General features: G+C 48.6%; 1 protein-coding gene across 1 annotated transcript in view; it reads left to right on the top strand.

Moving 5' to 3' along the window:
- The window catches only part of LOC138252441 (zinc finger protein 420-like), a 115309-nt gene that overhangs the window by 52850 nt on the left and 44262 nt on the right, over positions 1-18197 (top strand). Inside the window, exon 2 of the mRNA XM_069205738.1 lies at positions 4256-4351. Coding sequence (XP_069061839.1) covers positions 4256-4351 — 96 coding nt within the window. The remainder of the gene's footprint in view (positions 1-4255; positions 4352-18197) is intronic.

An 18197-nucleotide genomic window follows, 5' to 3' on the forward strand; every position in this document is an offset into this window, starting at 1 on the left:
ACTCGGGGCACAATCACAGGATCCAGTATTCACTCAGGGCACAGGCATCCATAGTAAATCAGCAATGGTCACAGGATCCAACATTCACTCAGGGGCACAGGCATCCATAGTAAATCAGCAATGGTCACAGGATCCATCATTCACTGTGGGACAGGACCCAAATTCACTCGGGGCACAGGCATCCATAGTAAATCAGCAGTGATCACAGGATCCAACATTCACTCGGGGCACAGGCATCCATAGTAAATCAGCAGTGGTCACAGGATCCAACATTCACTCGGGCACAGGCATCCATAGTAAATCAGCAATGATCACAGGATCCAGCATTCACTCGGGGGGACAATCACAGGATCTAACATTCACTCGGAGGCACAGGCATCCATAGTAAATCAGCAATGATCACAGGACCCAACATTCACTTGATGGCACAGGCATCCATAGTAAATCAGCAATGGTCACAGGATCCAACATTCACTTGGGCACAATCACAGGACCCAGCATTCACTCGGGGCACAGGCATCCATAGTAAATCAGCAGTGGTCACAGGATCTAACATTCACTCGCTGGCACAGGCATCCATAGTAAATCAGCAGTGGTCACAAGATCCAACATTCACTCAGGGGCACATGCATCCTTCGTAAATCAGCAGTGGTCACAGGATCCAACATTCACACAGGGGCACAGGCATCCATAGTAAATCCGCGGTGGTCACAGGATCCAACATTCACACAGGGGCACAGGCATCCATAGTTAATCAGCAATGGTCACAGGATCCAACATTCACTCGGTGGCACAGGAATCCATAGTAAATCAGCAATGGTCACGGTATCCAACATTCTCCCCGGGGCACAGGCATCCATAGTAAATCAGCAGTGGTTGTGTGTGTGTGTGGGACTACAGGAGGAAATACTGATTTTTAGTTGGAAGTCTACCAAACAACGTTGAAGACATCTTGAGGACATTCGAAAACCTTCTAGGGAAATGCATACACCCATTGTTCATCATAGGCTTTGTGGTTTGTAAGTCACATTTACTTGGTATCTATTTGATGCCTATATTTATTTTAGGCCATCCAGCTTGAGTTCGTCCATCCCTGGAGCATAGCCTGTTTCCCAGGGCTTGTTGTATTCCTTCACAAAAGCATCCACTAGTGCTCGATTTCTGTTATCAGGCTTTTACATTTTTTTCTTATCTTGTCACATTTGCTGTGGGTTCAAAGACAGAGGTCAGATGTCAGGCTCTGTCTCCCGAAGAAGCACTGGGTTTACTTTTCTTTCTCTGACTTCAAAGTGAGAGGATTTATGTGACAATCCTGCTGGGTACCCATGTGAGACAAAAGACTGTGGGATGTTATATTTTTCTAGCACACAACAAAATATAAATGTCTGTAAATGAACTGCACAGATATTTCAGAATTAGAATAGCATAAATGAAGCACACATTTGTTTTGTAATTCTGAAGTGTGCTGGAAACAAATATTTTAATTAATACAATCAAAACAAATCGGTACACTTGGTGATGCCATTTCCACACATTATCGTTTGTGTACTGTATAGTTTTATCAGTAAAACTGTACGTCTGTATGTAATGGCCATTTCAATTGAACATGTGTTGTCTGTAATGGCAATGGCCTATTATACCATGCAGACTCCACTTTCCTACAGTCCACTCTACAACACACATACTACTCCACTCTATCCCATGCCACTCTGTCACTTAACTCTGACACTCTACTGTACTCCAGTCCACTCTGTAACACTCCACGACACACTGGCACTACCCCACGCCTTTCTGCGCCACTCAGCTCTGACATTCCACGCCACTCCACTGTACTCCTTTCCAAGCCACAGAGCTCCGCTCTACAACACTCTACTCCAGTGTATAACACTCCACGTCCCTCTATGCCACTGCACTCCACTCGGACACTCCACATCACTTTACTCTGATACTATAGGCCACTCCACTCTACGCCTTTCCACTCTGACACATTACTCCCCTCTATGCAACTCCACAACACCCCTTCTGTCCCCCACCGTACAACACTCCTCTCTACGACCCTCTGGCACTCTACGACCCCCTGGCAGTGTACACCACTCCAGTCTACGACACTGTGTGCTACTTTTCTCATCCCTCCTAGCCACTTCACTCAAAAGATGAACTGAATCAAATCAAATTGCTGACATTTCCTATTGAGAATTTAGTTTTCTATGTTTTTATTAATGACGTTAAGTTATTTACGGCATTTAGATTGAAGGATGCATGCTGGCTCCTGTTGCGCCATTAAATGGCAGCAGACCTGCTATGTCCTGAAGAAGGCCCTCAGGTGTGTTACATGTCACCTTTTCTGTCAGTACGGTTCTGGATCTGAAGCTTCTTCATACCTATATGTATGGGTGTTCAAGGTTTGAGTTGGACTATACAGGTCAGGTAGTGTCTACACTACCTGTGGTGGACTTCCCCGAAGCATGCTTCTGAAGCTTAATTGTTCTCACAAACGTAGACTGAAAACAGGTCTAATGTCACCCGTGAGGCTTCGGTGCAGCTGCCTGAACACCACATATAGTGAGTCGGATAAGTCTCATGGACATCAAGTCTTCGGAAATGGCATCTGGCCTTGAATAGTAGGTCAGCTCTTTCCGAAGCTCTCTCCACATCACACTGAAAAGTTTCATTGAGCAGTCAGGACCTTTCTTCAGAGTTAACCCCTGTTCATTTTGCACTACAGGAAGCAAACAGGAAAACAGAATAATAAAAATCCATTCCTCAGAAACAAATAATCGAAAACCCTTCTAGTTGAAAAATTCACCAAGATAAAGATCGGCTGGACATAATTGAAAACCCCAAGAAAGTTAAAAGGCCTGGAGTGAACACCGAATGCTGGCTAGGGACCATAGTTTAAAGAATTAAAGCAAATGAAAGAGGAAACAAGGCAAAGGTAGAGGGCAGCAGGGTAGGGGGCTGGTTAGGAGGAAAGTTGGAGGAGATGTGGCCTACCGACTAGAGCTGCTCTCTTAGAAACCCGGAGACCCCGGCTCGAATCACACTTAGCATCGTGTGATTTTAGGCAAATTACTTAGGGCCTGATTTAGAGCCCGGGAGGACGGGTTACTCCGTTACATTATATCCAATAGAATGTAGCCATCCTATTGGATTTAGGTTCCGCCGAGGGGATAGCCATCTCTGTTGCAACGGAGTAACCCCTCTGCTGAGTTCTAAATCAGGCGCTTACTCCCCCTGTGCTTAAAGTGTGAGATGTAACCTTTGTGAAATGTTAATGTTCACAGCTGAGCTTGCAACACATAGATACCTTTACATGTATACGTACATACATCCATACATACACACTCGCCTACACACGACTGAAGGAAGCACCACATAGATACCTTTACATGTATACGTACATACATACATACACACACACTCCCCTACAAACGACTGAAGTAAGCACCACATAGATACTGTTACATGTATGTGTACATACATACTAACTCGCCTACACACGACTGAAGGAAGCACCACATAGATACCTTTCAATGTATATGTACATACATCCATACATCCATACTCGCCTACACACGACTGAAGGAAGCACCACATAGATACCTTTACATGTATACATACATACACACTCGCCTACACACGACTGAAGGAAGCACCACATAGATACCTTTGCATCTATACGTACATACATACATACACACACTCTCCTACACACGACTGAAGGAAGCACTACATAGATACCCTTACATCTATACATACACACACACATGCTCCTACACACGACTGAAGGAAGCACTACATAGATACCCTTACATCTATACGTACATACACACTCGCCTACACACGACTAAAGGAAGCACCACATAGATACCTTTACATGTATTCATACATACATACATACATACTCACTTACACATGACTGAAGGAATGGAAGGAGGCCCCCATTGGGTGTGAGTCTGGGGAAGAAATTAAGTCATTTTACAAATAAGAGAAGAACATATGTGTAGAGATGCCCCCTCCAAAAAAGGTGGAGGGGGGAGGGTGGGAAGGGAAAATGGGAAGGAAGTGAGCCCTGGGAAGAAGGTATGGGAGTACCTTAAAGAAACCTTTAATGCTACCCATGGACAGGACGTGACACGCAAAAAGATCTGCGTGTCCATCGCAGAAAAACCACCATACAGAACCCGTTTCCAGTTGTAAGTGAAAAGAGGTGTTTCTGCAAAATGTAACTTGTTGTTCATCTGTTTGGCATTAGGAAGTGTGAAGTCTGAAAACATAATGAAGCATGAAGCGACTGAGCTGCCTCTAGGAGACCCCGAGGATTCCCAGGAGAGGGGTTTCTCTGCACTGGGTAAGTCCAGTCCGTTCTTAGCCCAAGGGGCTAGTTGGTTCCCTAACGCTGCCTACGCTTGTACGCTCTCACGACAGCCTTGCACTCCATCTTTGCTCTCTCAGTCCAGCCCTTTGCTCTCTCAGTCCAGCCCTTTGCTCTCTCAGTCCAGCCCTTTGCGCTCTCTCAGCTCAGCCTTTTGCGCTCTCTCAGCTCAGCCTTTTGCGCTCTCTCAGCTCAGCCTTTTGCGCTCTCTCAGCTCAGCCTTTTGCGCTCTCTCAGCTCAGCCTTTTGCGCTCTCTCAGCTCAGCCTTTTGCGCACTCTCAGCTCAGCCTTTTGCGCTCTCTCAGCTCAGCCTTTTGCGCTCTCTCAGCTCAGCCTTTTGCGCTCTCTCAGCTCAGCCGCTCTCTCAGCTCAGCCTTTTGCGCTCTCTTAGCTCAGCCTTGCGCTCTCTAATGCACTTTCTCAGTCCAGCCCTGCGCTCTCTCTCTAGGCCCTGTGCTCTCTCTCTAGGTCCTGCGCTCTCTCTCGGCCCGGCCTTGCGCTGTCTCTCGGCCCGGCCTTGCGCTGTCTCTCGGCCCGGCCTTGCGCTGTCTCTCGGCCCGGCCTTGCGCTGTCTCTCGGCCCGGCCTTGCGCTGTCTCTCGGCCCGGCCTTGCGCTGTCTCTCGGCCCGGCCTTGCGCTGTCTCTCGGCCCGGCCTTGCGCTGTCTCTCGGCCCGGCCTTGCGCTGTCTCTCGGCCCGGCCTTGCGCTCTCTGCGTCCAGCCTTGCGCTCTCTCTGCCAGCCTTGCGCGCTCTCTGCCAACCTTGCGCTCTCTCTGCCAACCTTGCGCTCTGAGTCCAGCCTTGCGCGCTCTGAGTCCAGCCTTGCGCGCTCTGAGTCCAGCCTTGCGCGCTCTGAGTCCAGCCTTGCGCGCTCTGAGTCCAGCCTTGCGCGCTCTGAGTCCAGCCTTGCGCGCTCTGAGTCCAGCCTTGCGCGCTCTGAGTCCAGCCTTGCGCGCTCTGAGTCCAGCCTTTTGCTAGTTTGGTGTTCACAAAACTTTGCAGCTTTTGTGTTTGTAGTACGGCAGTACTGCCTGTAACACAGTAAATCTGGGTGTAAGATGTCAATCCTTTCTGTACTACTTCAGACCTCCCTGTATTACGGCTGCCTTGTCTCAAATCCGACAATTTCTTCTGGTGCTACGCAATCTTAGGTTTATTGGGAAAATCCTTCGAGCATTAGGGCAGTTCGGCCTTAAATGTGGTAACATAGCCTGTGTGAAGGTGCTTCCTTGTTGTATACCCTTTAATTCTACTCTGGCTGGTTGTGGGCCATGGACCGTGTGTGACTGACCAGCAGCAATACGTTGCATTCCTGGGGAGACACTTAATAGTATGGAAGCAGTGGGATACAGCGGAATATCGATGGTGCTCTTAAGGCAGTATTGGCTGCCAGTACCTTATGGTGGCGTTTAAAAGGTGTTAAAGTAATGTGTTTAAGGACTTCCACTTCCCACAAAAGGTGAGGAGAGGGATGCTGGCAAAGAGTCTAACCACGGTGTAAGGAAATGCCTCCTTGGCATGGTTGCCCCCTGACTTTTTGCCTTTGCTGATGCTATGTTTACAATTGAAAGTGTGCTGAGGCCTGCTAACCAGGCCCCAGCACCAGTGTTCTTTCCCTAACCTGTACTTTTGTATCCACAATTGGCAGACCCTGGCATCCAGATAAGTCCCTTGTAACTGGTACTTCTAGTACCAAGGGCCCTGATGCCAAGGAAGGTCTCTAAGGGCTGCAGCATGTCTTATGCCACCCTGGAGACCTCTCACTCAGCACAGACACACTGCTTGCCAGCTTGTGTGTGCTAGTGAGGACAAAACGAGTAAGTCGACATGGCACTCCCCTCAGGGTGCCATGCCAGCCTCTCACTGCCTATGCAGTATAGGTAAGACACCCCTCTAGCAGGCCTTACAGCCCTAAGGCAGGGTGCACTATACCATAGGTGAGGGTACCAGTGCATGAGCATGGTACCCCTACAGTGTCTAAACAAAACCTTAGACATTGTAAGTGCAGGGTAGCCATAAGAGTATATGGTCTGGGAGTCTGTCAAACACGAACTCCACAGCACCATAATGGCTACACTGAAAACTGGGAAGTTTGGTATCAAACTTCTCAGCACAATAAATGCACACTGATGCCAGTGTACATTTTATTGTAAAATACACCCCAGAGGGCACCTTAGAGGTGCCCCCTGAAACTTAACCGACTATCTGTGTAGGCTGACTAGTTTTAGCAGCCTGCCACAAACCGAGACATGTTGCTGGCCCCATGGGGAGAGTGCCTTTGTCACTCTGAGGCCAGTAACAAAGCCTGCACTGGGTGGAGATGCTAACACCTCCCCCAGGCAGGAATTGTCACACCTGGCGGTGAGCCTCAAAGGCTCACCTCCTTTGTGCCAACCCAGCAGGACACTCCAGCTAGTGGAGTTGCCCGCCCCCTCCGGCCAGGCCCCACTTTTGGCGGCAAGGCCGGAGAAAATAATGAGAAAAACAAGGAGGAGTCACTGGCCAGTCAGGACAGCCCCTAAGGTGTCCTGAGCTGAAGTGACTCTAACTTTTAGAAATCCTCCATCTTGCAGATGGAGGATTCCCCCAATAGGGTTAGGATTGTGACCCCCTCCCCTTGGGAGGAGGCACAAAGAGGGTGTACCCACCCTCAGGGCTAGTAGCCATTGGCTACTAACCCCCCAGACCTAAACACGCCCTTAAATTTAGTATTTAAGGGCTACCCTGAACCCTAGAAAAGTAGATTCCTGCAACTACAAGAAGAAGGACTGCCCAGCTGAAAACCCCTGCAGCGGAAGACCAGAAGACGACAACTGCCTTGGCTCCAGAAACTCACCGGCCTGTCTCCTGCCTTCCAAAGATCCTGCTCCAGCGACGCCTTCCAAAGGGACCAGCGACCTCGACATCCTCTGAGGACTGCCCCTGCTTCGAAAAGACAAGAAACTCCCGAGGACAGCGGACCTGCTCCAAGAAAAGCTGCAACTTTGTTTCCAGCAGCTTTAAAGAACCCTGCAAGCTCCCCGCAAGAAGCGTGAGACTTGCAACACTGCACCCGGCGACCCCGACTCGGCTGGTGGCGATCCAACACCTCAGGAGGGACCCCAGGACTACTCTGATACTGTGAGTACCAAAACCTGTCCCCCCTGAGCCCCCACAGCGCCGCCTGCAGAGGGAATCCCGAGGCTTCCCCTGACCGCGACTCTTTGAACCTAAAGTCCCGACGCCTGGGAGAGACCCTGCACCCGCAGCCCCCAGGACCTGAAGGACCGGACTTTCACTGGAGAAGTGACCCCCAGGAGTCCCTCTCCCTTGCCCAAGTGGAGGTTTCCCCGAGGAATCCCCCCCTTGCCTGCCTGCAGCGCTGAAGAGATCCCGAGATCTCTCATAGACTAACATTACAAACCCGACGCTTGTTTCTACACTGCACCCGGCCGCCCCCGCGCTGCTGAGGGTGAAATTTCTGTGTGGACTTGTGTCCCCCCCGGTGCCCTACAAAACCCCCCTGGTCTGCCCTCCGAAGACGCGGGTACTTACCTGCAAGCAGACCGGAACCGGGGCACCCCCTTCTCTCCATTCTAGCCTATGTGTTTTGGGCACCACTTTGAACTCTGCACCTGACCGGCCCTGAGCTGCTGGTGTGGTGACTTTGGGGTTGCTCTGAACCCCCAACGGTGGGCTACCTTGGACCAAGAACTAAGCCCTGTAAGTGTCTTACTTACCTGGTTAACCTAACAAATACTTACCTCCCCTAGGAACTGTGAAAATTGCACTGTGTCCACTTTTAAAACAGCTATTTGTGAATAACTTGAAAAGTATACATGCAATTTTGATGATTTGAAGTTCCTAAAGTACTTACCTGCAATACCTTTCGAATGAGATATTACATGTAGAATTTGAACCTGTGGTTCTTAAAATAAACTAAGAAAAGATATTTTTCTATACAAAAACCTATTGGCTGGATTTGTCTCTGAGTGTGTGTACCTCATTTATTGTCTATGTGTATGTACAACAAATGCTTAACACTACTCCTTGGATAAGCCTACTGCTCAACCACACTACCACAAAATAGAGCATTAGTATTATCTATTTTTGCCACTATCTTACCTCTAAGGGGAACCCTTGGACTCTGTGCATACTATTCCTTACTTTGAAATAGTGCATACAGAGCCAACTTCCTACATTGGTGGATCAGCAGTGGGGTACAAGACTTTGCATTTGCTGGACTACTCAGCCAATACCTGATCACACGACAAATTCCAAAATTGTCATTAGAAATTCATTTTTGTAATTTGAAAGTTTTCTAAATTCTTAAAAGTCCTGCTAGGGCCTTGTGTGTTAAGTCCCTGTTTAGCATTGTCTTTTTAGAGTTTAAAAGTTTGTTAAAAGTTTGAATTAGATTCTAGAAACAGTTTTAGATTCTTAAAAAAGTATTCCAACTCTTAGCAGAATAATGTCTGATACAGAGATGCAGGTGGTGGAACTCGACACCACACCTTACCTCCATCTTAAGATGAGGGAGCTAAGGTCTCTCTGTAATATAAAGAAAATAACCATTGGCTCCAGACCTACCAAAATTCAGCTCCAGGAGCTGTTGGCAGAGTTTGAAAAAGCCAACCCCTCTGATGATGACCTCACAGAGGAAGAAATTAGTGACTTGGAGGCCAATGTCCCTCCTCCAGTCCTAAATAGGGAGAACAGGACCCCTCAAGTCCTGTCTCCAACTGTGTTAGTCAGAAATAGTGAGTCCCTCACAGGAGGGTCCCACATTTCTGAAATCACTGAGGATGCTCTCAGTGAAGATGACCTCCTGTTAGCCAGGATGGCCAAAAGATTGGCTTTAGAGAGACAGCTCCTAGCCATAGAAAGGGAAAGACAAGAGATGGGCCTAGGACCCATCAATGGTGGCAGCAATATAAATAGGGTCAGAGATTCTCCTGACATGTTAAAAATCCCCAAAGGGATTGTGACAAAATTTGAAGATGGTGATGACATCACCAAGTGGTTCACAGCTTTTGAGAGGGCTTGTGTAACCAGAAAAGTGAACAGATCTCACTGGGGTGCTCTCCTTTGGGAAATGTTCACTGGAAAGTGTAGGGATAGACTCCTCACACTCTCTGGAAAAGATGCAGAATCTTATGACCTCATGAAGGGTACCCTGATTGAGGGCTTTGGATTCTCCACTGAGGAGTACAGGATTAGGTTCAGGGGGGCTCAAAAATCCTCGAGCCAGACTTGGGTTGACTTTGTTGACTACTCAGTGAAAACACTAGATGGTTGGATTCAAGGCAGTGGTGTAAGTAATTATGATGGGCTGTACAATTTATTTGTGAAAGAACACCTGTTAAGTAATTGTTTCAATGATAAACTGCATCAGCATCTGGTAGACCTAGGACCAATTTCTCCCCAAGAATTGGGAAAGAAGGCGGACCATTGGGTCAACACAAGGGTGTCCAAGACTTCAACAGGGGGTGACCAAAAGAAAGGGGTCACAAAGACTCCCCAGGGGAAGGGTGATGAGACAACCAAAACTAAAAATAGTAAAGAGTCTTCTACAGGCCCCCAAAAACCTGCACAGGAGGGTGGGCCCAGAGCCTCTTCACAAAACAATGGGTACAAGGGTAAAAACTTTGATCCCAAAAAGGCCTGGTGTCATAGCTGTAAACAGCATGGACACCAAACTGGAGACAAGGCCTGTCCCAAGAAAGGTTCCACTCCAAACTCCCATCCAGGTAACACTGGTATGGCTAGTCTCCAAGTGGGATCAACAGTGTGCCCAGAGCAAATCAGGGTCCACACTGAAGCTACTCTAGTTTCTGAGGGTGGGGTGGATTTAGCCACACTAGCTGTCTGGCCGCCTAACATGCAAAAATACAGACAGCAACTCTTAATTATTGGGACTAGAATAGAGGGCCTGAGGGATACAGGTGCCAGTGTCACCATGGTGACCGAGAAACTGGTTTCCCCTGGCCAATACCTGACTGGAAAAACTTACACAGTCACCAACGCTGACAATCAGAGAAAAGTACATCCCATGGCAATGGTTACTTTAGAATGGGGAGGGGTCAATGGCCTGAAACAGGTGGTGGTCTCCTCAAATATCCCAGTGGACTGTCTGCTTGGAAATTACCTGGAGTCCTCAGCATGGGCTGAGGTAGAACTAAAAACCCATGCAGCAATGCTGGGTATCCCTGAACTGGTGTGTGTGAAAACAAGAGCACAATGCAAGGCACAGGGTGAAAAAGTAGAGCTAGAGTCTGGAAAAATGGCCCAGCCTACCAAGAGAACAGGAAAGTCAGTTGGGAAACCAACTGCAACACAGCAAAAGAAAGGGAACCTCTCTTCTCAGGAAGAAGTTCTGCCCTCTGAGGGAACTGAGCCTTTGGAGCTTGAACCTTATCAGGTTGAGCTCTTAGGCCCAGGGGGACCCTCAAGGGAGGAGCTGTGTAAGGGACAAGAAACCTGTCCCTCTCTTGAAGGCCTTAGGCAGCAAGCTGCTGAAGAGTCCAAAGGCAAGAAAAATGGAACACATAGGGTCTATTGGGAAGATGGACTCCTATACACTGAGGCCAGAGACCCCAAACCTGGTGCCACTAGGAGAGTGGTAGTGCCTCAGCTGTTCAGGAAGTTCATCCTAACATTGGCCCATGACATTCCCCTTGCTGGACATTTGGGACAAACCAAGACGTGGGAGAGGTTAGTCAACCACTTCTACTGGCCCAATATGTCCAACATGGTTAAGGAGTTTTGCATCTCCTGCCCCACCTGTCAAGCCAGTGGTAAGACAGGTGGGCATCCAAAGGCCCCCCTCATTCCACTTCCAGTGGTGGGGGTTCCCTTTGAAAGAGTGGGTGTGGACATAGTTGGTCCACTAGAACCTCCCACGGCCTCAGGAAATATGTATATCCTAGTAGTAGTGGATCATGCTACCAGGTATCCTGAAGCTATTCCCCTTAGGTCGACTACTGCCCCTGCAGTAGCCAAGGCCCTCATTGGTATCTTTACCAGAGTGGGCTTCCCTAAGGAGGTGGTGTCTGACAGAGGTACCAACTTCATGTCAGCATACCTAAAGCACATGTGGAATGAGTGTGGAGTGACTTATAAATTCACTACACCATACCATCCACAAACTAATGGCTTGGTTGAGAGATTCAACAAGACATTAAAGGGCATGATCATGGGGCTCCCAGAAAAACTCAAAAGGAGATGGGATGTCCTCTTGCCATGTCTGCTTTTCGCTTACAGAGAGGTGCCACAGAAGGGAGTAGGATTCTCACCCTTTGAACTTCTGTTTGGTCATCCTGTAAGGGGACCACTTGCCCTTGTTAAAGAAGGCTGGGAGAGACCTCTCCATGAGCCTAAACAGGACATAGTGGACTATGTACTTGGCCTTCGCTCTAGAATGGCAGAGTACATGGAAAAGGCAACCAAAAACCTTGAGGCCAGCCAACAGCTCCAGAAGTTTTGGTATGACCAAAAGGCTGCACTGGTTGAGTTCCAACCAGGGCAGAAAGTCTGGGTTCTGGAGCCTGTGGCTCCCAGGGCACTCCAGGACAAATGGAGTGGCCCTTACCCAGTACTAGAAAGGAAGAGTCAGGTCACCTACCTGGTGGACCTGGGCACAAGCAGGAGCCCCAAGAGGGTGATCCATGTGAACCGCCTTAAGCTCTTCCATGACAGGGCTGATGTGAATCTGTTGATGGTAACAGATGAGGATCAGGAGGCAGAGAGTGAACCTCTCCCTGATCTTCTGTCATCAGACCCAAAAGATGGCACAGTAGATGGAGTGATCTACTCAGACACCCTCTCTGGCCAACAGCAAGCTGATTGTAGGAGAGTCCTACAACAGTTTCCTGAACTCTTCTCCTTAACCCCTGGTCAGACACACCTGTGTACCCATGATGTGGACACAGGAGACAGCATGCCTGTCAAGAACAAAATCTTTAGACAGTCTGACCATGTTAAGGAAAGCATCAAGGTGGAAGTCCACAAGATGCTGGAATTGGGAGTAATTGAGCGCTCTGACAGCCCCTGGGCTAGCCCAGTGGTCTTAGTCCCCAAACCTCACACCAAAGATGGAAAGAAAGAGATGAGGTTTTGTGTGGACTACAGAGGGCTCAATTCTGTCACCAAGACAGATGCCCATCCAATTCCAAGAGCTGATGAGCTCATTGATAAATTAGGTGCTGCCAAATTTCTAAGTACCTTTGACTTGACAGCAGGGTACTGGCAAATAAAAATGGCACCTGGAGCAAAAGAAAAGACAGCATTCTCCACACCTGATGGGCATTATCAGTTTACTGTTATGCCCTTTGGTTTAAAGAATGCCCCTGCCACCTTCCAAAGGTTGGTGAATCAAGTCCTTGCTGGCTTGGAGTCCTTTAGCACAGCTTATCTTGATGATATTGCTGTCTTTAGCTCCACCTGGCAGGATCACCTGGTCCACCTGAGGAAGGTTTTGAAGGCTCTGCAATCTGCAGGCCTCTCTATCAAGGCATCCAAATGCCAGATAGGGCAGGGAACTGTGGTTTACTTGGGCCACCTTGTAGGTGGAGGCCAAGTTCAGCCACTCCAACCCAAGATCCAGACTATTCTGGACTGGGTAGCTCCAAAAACCCAGACTCAAGTCAGGGCATTCCTTGGCTTGACTGGGTATTACAGGAGGTTTGTGAAGGGATATGGATCCATTGTGACAGCCCTCACTGAACTCACCTCCAAGAAAATGCCCAAGAAAGTGAACTGGACTGTGGAATGCCAACAGGCCTTTGACACCCTGAAACAAGCAATGTGCTCAGCACCAGTTCTAAAAGCTCCAGATTATTCTAAGCAGTTCATTGTGCAGACTGATGCCTCTGAACATGGGATAGGGGCAGTTTTGTCCCAAACAAATGATGATGGCCTTGACCAGCCTGTTGCTTTCATTAGCAGGAGGTTACTCCCCAGGGAGCAGCGTTGGAGTGCCATTGAGAGGGAGGCCTTTGCTGTGGTTTGGTCCCTGAAGAAGCTGAGACCATACCTCTTTGGGACTCACTTCCTAGTTCAAACTGACCACAGACCTCTCAAATGGCTGATGCAAATGAAAGGTGAAAATCCTAAACTGTTGAGGTGGTCCATCTCCCTACAGGGAATGGACTTTATAGTGGAACACAGACCTGGGACTGCCCATGCCAATGCAGATGGCCTTTCCAGGTTCTTCCACTTAGAAAATGAAGACTCTCTTGGGAAAGGTTAGTCTCATCCTCTTTCGTTTGGGGGGGGGTTGTGTAAGGAAATGCCTCCTTGGCATGGTTGCCCCCTGACTTTTTGCCTTTGCTGATGCTATGTTTACAATTGAAAGTGTGCTGAGGCCTGCTAACCAGGCCCCAGCACCAGTGTTCTTTCCCTAACCTGTACTTTTGTATCCACAATTGGCAGACCCTGGCATCCAGATAAGTCCCTTGTAACTGGTACTTCTAGTACCAAGGGCCCTGATGCCAAGGAAGGTCTCTAAGGGCTGCAGCATGTCTTATGCCACCCTGGAGACCTCTCACTCAGCACAGACACACTGCTTGCCAGCTTGTGTGTGCTAGTGAGGACAAAACGAGTAAGTCGACATGGCACTCCCCTCAGGGTGCCATGCCAGCCTCTCACTGCCTATGCAGTATAGGTAAGACACCCCTCTAGCAGGCCTTACAGCCCTAAGGCAGGGTGCACTATACCATAGGTGAGGGTACCAGTGCATGAGCATGGTACCCCTACAGTGTCTAAACAAAACCTTAGACATTGTAAGTGCAGGGTAGCCATAAGAGTATATGGTCTGGGAGTCTGTCAAACACGAACTCCACAGCACCATAATGGCTACACTGAAAACTGGGAAGTTTGGTATCAAACTTCTCAGCACAATAAATGCACACTGATGCCAGTGTACATTTTATTGTAAAATACACCCCAGAGGGCACCTTAGAGGTGCCCCCTGAAACTTAACCGACTATCTGTGTAGGCTGACTAGTTTTAGCAGCCTGCCACAAACCGAGACATGTTGCTGGCCCCATGGGGAGAGTGCCTTTGTCACTCTGAGGCCAGTAACAAAGCCTGCACTGGGTGGAGATGCTAACACCTCCCCCAGGCAGGAATTGTCACACCTGGCGGTGAGCCTCAAAGGCTCACCTCCTTTGTGCCAACCCAGCAGGACACTCCAGCTAGTGGAGTTGCCCGCCCCCTCCGGCCAGGCCCCACTTTTGGCGGCAAGGCCGGAGAAAATAATGAGAAAAACAAGGAGGAGTCACTGGCCAGTCAGGACAGCCCCTAAGGTGTCCTGAGCTGAAGTGACTCTAACTTTTAGAAATCCTCCATCTTGCAGATGGAGGATTCCCCCAATAGGGTTAGGATTGTGACCCCCTCCCCTTGGGAGGAGGCACAAAGAGGGTGTACCCACCCTCAGGGCTAGTAGCCATTGGCTACTAACCCCCCAGACCTAAACACGCCCTTAAATTTAGTATTTAAGGGCTACCCTGAACCCTAGAAAAGTAGATTCCTGCAACTACAAGAAGAAGGACTGCCCAGCTGAAAACCCCTGCAGCGGAAGACCAGAAGACGACAACTGCCTTGGCTCCAGAAACTCACCGGCCTGTCTCCTGCCTTCCAAAGATCCTGCTCCAGCGACGCCTTTCAAAGGGACCAGCGACCTCGACATCCTCTGAGGACTGCCCCTGCTTCGAAAAGACAAGAAACTCCCGAGGACAGCGGACCTGCTCCAAGAAAAGCTGCAACTTTGTTTCTAGCAGCTTTAAAGAACCCTGCAAGCTCCCCGCAAGAAGCGTGAGACTTGCAACACTGCACCCGGCGACCCCGACTCGGCTGGTGGCGATCCAACACCTCAGGAGGGACCCCAGGACTACTCTGATACTGTGAGTACCAAAACCTGTCCCCCCTGAGCCCCCACAGCGCCGCCTGCAGAGGGAATCCCGAGGCTTCCCCTGACCGCAACTCTTTGAACCTAAAGTCCCGACGCCTGGGAGAGACCCTGCACCCGCAGCCCCCAGGACCTGAAGGACCGGACTTTCACTGGAGAAGTGACCCCCAGGAGTCCCTCTCCCTTGCCCAAGTGGAGGTTTCCCCGAGGAATCCCCCCCTTGCCTGCCTGCAGCGCTGAAGAGATCCCGAGATCTCTCATAGACTAACATTACAAACCCGACGCTTGTTTCTACACTGCACCCGGCCGCCCCCGCGCTGCTGAGGGTGAAATTTCTGTGTGGACTTGTGTCCCCCCCGGTGCCCTACAAAACCCCCCTGGTCTGCCCTCCGAAGACGCGGGTACTTACCTGCAAGCAGACCGGAACCGGGGCACCCCCTTCTCTCCATTCTAGCCTATGTGTTTTGGGCACCACTTTGAACTCTGCACCTGACCGGCCCTGAGCTGCTGGTGTGGTGACTTTGGGGTTGCTCTGAACCCCCAACGGTGGGCTACCTTGGACCAAGAACTAAGCCCTGTAAGTGTCTTACTTACCTGGTTAACCTAACAAATACTTACCTCCCCTAGGAACTGTGAAAATTGCACTAAGTGTCCACTTTTAAAACAGCTATTTGTGAATAACTTGAAAAGTATACATGCAATTTTGATGATTTGAAGTTCCTAAAGTACTTACCTGCAATACCTTTCGAATGAGATATTACATGTAGAATTTGAACCTGTGGTTCTTAAAATAAACTAAGAAAAGATATTTTTCTATATAAAAACCTATTGGCTGGATTTGTCTCTGAGTGTGTGTACCTCATTTATTGTCTATGTGTATGTACAACAAATGCTTAACACTACTCCTTGGATAAGCCTACTGCTCGACCACACTACCACAAAATAGAGCATTAGTATTATCTATTTTTGCCACTATCTTACCTCTAAGGGGAACCCTTGGACTCTGTGCATACTATTCCTTACTTTGAAATAGTGCATACAGAGCCAACTTCCTACACACGGGCAATCGCTCAGGGTAGCATCCCAACTCATCGTTCCTTAGCCTGCCATACCCCCTTAGATTAGAGCCAGCCATATGCAAATCAGCCTCATGGGAACAGTCCAAGCCAGGTTTTCTCTTAACCGGAAGAGAAGCCACCCAGGACCAGTTTCACACTGATTGGGGCTCTTCATTTGGGTAAAGCTTGGTTCCAGTGACATAGTGAGCACAGGACCCACGTCTGGGCATACCTTGTCTACTAAGTGCGTACATCAGACACACAAAAGGTGATGGGTGGATGCTTACATTAAGTCTAACCACTGACAATAGCTTGGGGTAGAATCCCGATCCATCATCCTTTGGCCCAGACCACTTCTACGGGAGCAGGGCTAAGACCGAATTACCTAGGGCTGGGTCTAATTTGAAGTAGCATGCTGGGAAAATATGTGATGGAATGATTATAGCTTCATGTTCTGTGGCATGTGTGACTTGTTGATACACATGCTGTTTATCATCCTACCATCTAGTGCTGGGCTGGGAGTGTTGCAACTTGTTTTCTTTGAGAAGTGTTTGAGTCACTGGACCAAGTAGGTCCTCTTTCTCGGTGATACTGCGCATGAGCCTCAAGTTCTTAGATTGTTTTCTCTCCGCCGTCTGGTTCTGACGTGTTTCCGCTCGCTCCGTTTTTCACTCAAACCGGTTCGAAATTCTCTTTCTGTCTTTACTTTCCATCAACAGTATTGTAATCGATTGTGTTGGGTCAAATCTAAAAATAAAAAAGTCCCCTCCTCCTTCCATAAATCGAGTAAAGAAATTCACAAAAGAGGTCCCTGGACCATCACGGCCATTGGGCCGTGCTAGGTCACGGAAACTTGCTTCGGCTCCTAAATCCGGAAAGACTGTAGCTGGATCTTCACAGTCGACCTCTATTACTTTTGTCCAAACAAAAGCATTCAATACTTCGGAACAGAAAAGTTTGGGACTGACTACTTTGATGCCTACAAGTTTGGCACCAATCAGGAGTACACCATCTATCCCTTCGGAATCAAAACATTTCTGTCCTGAAAACAACTGAGTCTGACCAGTCTTAGTTTCATTGTTTCCAATTGAGCTTATTTTAGAAAATTTACCTTGAAAAGGACACGGGCAGAAGTGTGGTTTCTTCAATCGTCCCTCGAAAGAAGAAGCTTTCTTTTCAGGAGGAACTTGACACTTCACCTCCTCCTAAAAAGCAACATAAAGAGAATGCTTCTAAGTCTGCAGCAGCAGTTCCTCTGCCTACGTCTCCCGCATCTCCACCTCCTCTTTCTCATTCACCTCATTCCGAAATTGAGGAAAATGACACACCCTGCGATTCACCAGTATATGGTAGAGAAGACACGGGGGTCCCACAAGACCCTGACCCCTGGGATACTTATGATGCGGATCCTATTATAGATACAGACCCAGATCTATATCTTCCTCCCCCTCCACTCCAGAGAGGATCCAATAGAAGGAGATTTTCTGTTTGATACTCAGGGACATACAGTTCCTCCCTGTGTTACCAGGAATGCTTCGTCATGTGGAAGACATTTTCAAAGAACCTGTGCCTTGCCGTGTAATTAAATCACAGGTAGATAAAAAAAAATATAAGGCTGCTCCATCTGACCCAATATATATCCGGTCACAAGTCCCTCCAGATTCTACTGTCCCCACCTCAGCCAGGAAAAGAGTAAATAGCCAGGCTACTGGAGATTCTCCTCCTCTAGAGAAAGAAAGTAAACAAAAAACATGATGCAGCAGGGAAAAGCGTTGCTGCACGAGTGGCCAATCATTTGCGCATTGCTAATTCCCAGGCACTATGATAGGGCACACTGGGATGAAATGGAAGACCTTCTTCAACACCTCCCATAGG

Source organism: Pleurodeles waltl, chromosome 1_2 (assembly GCF_031143425.1).
Source record: "Pleurodeles waltl isolate 20211129_DDA chromosome 1_2, aPleWal1.hap1.20221129, whole genome shotgun sequence".
NCBI classification, from domain to species: Eukaryota; Metazoa; Chordata; class Amphibia; order Caudata; family Salamandridae; genus Pleurodeles; species Pleurodeles waltl.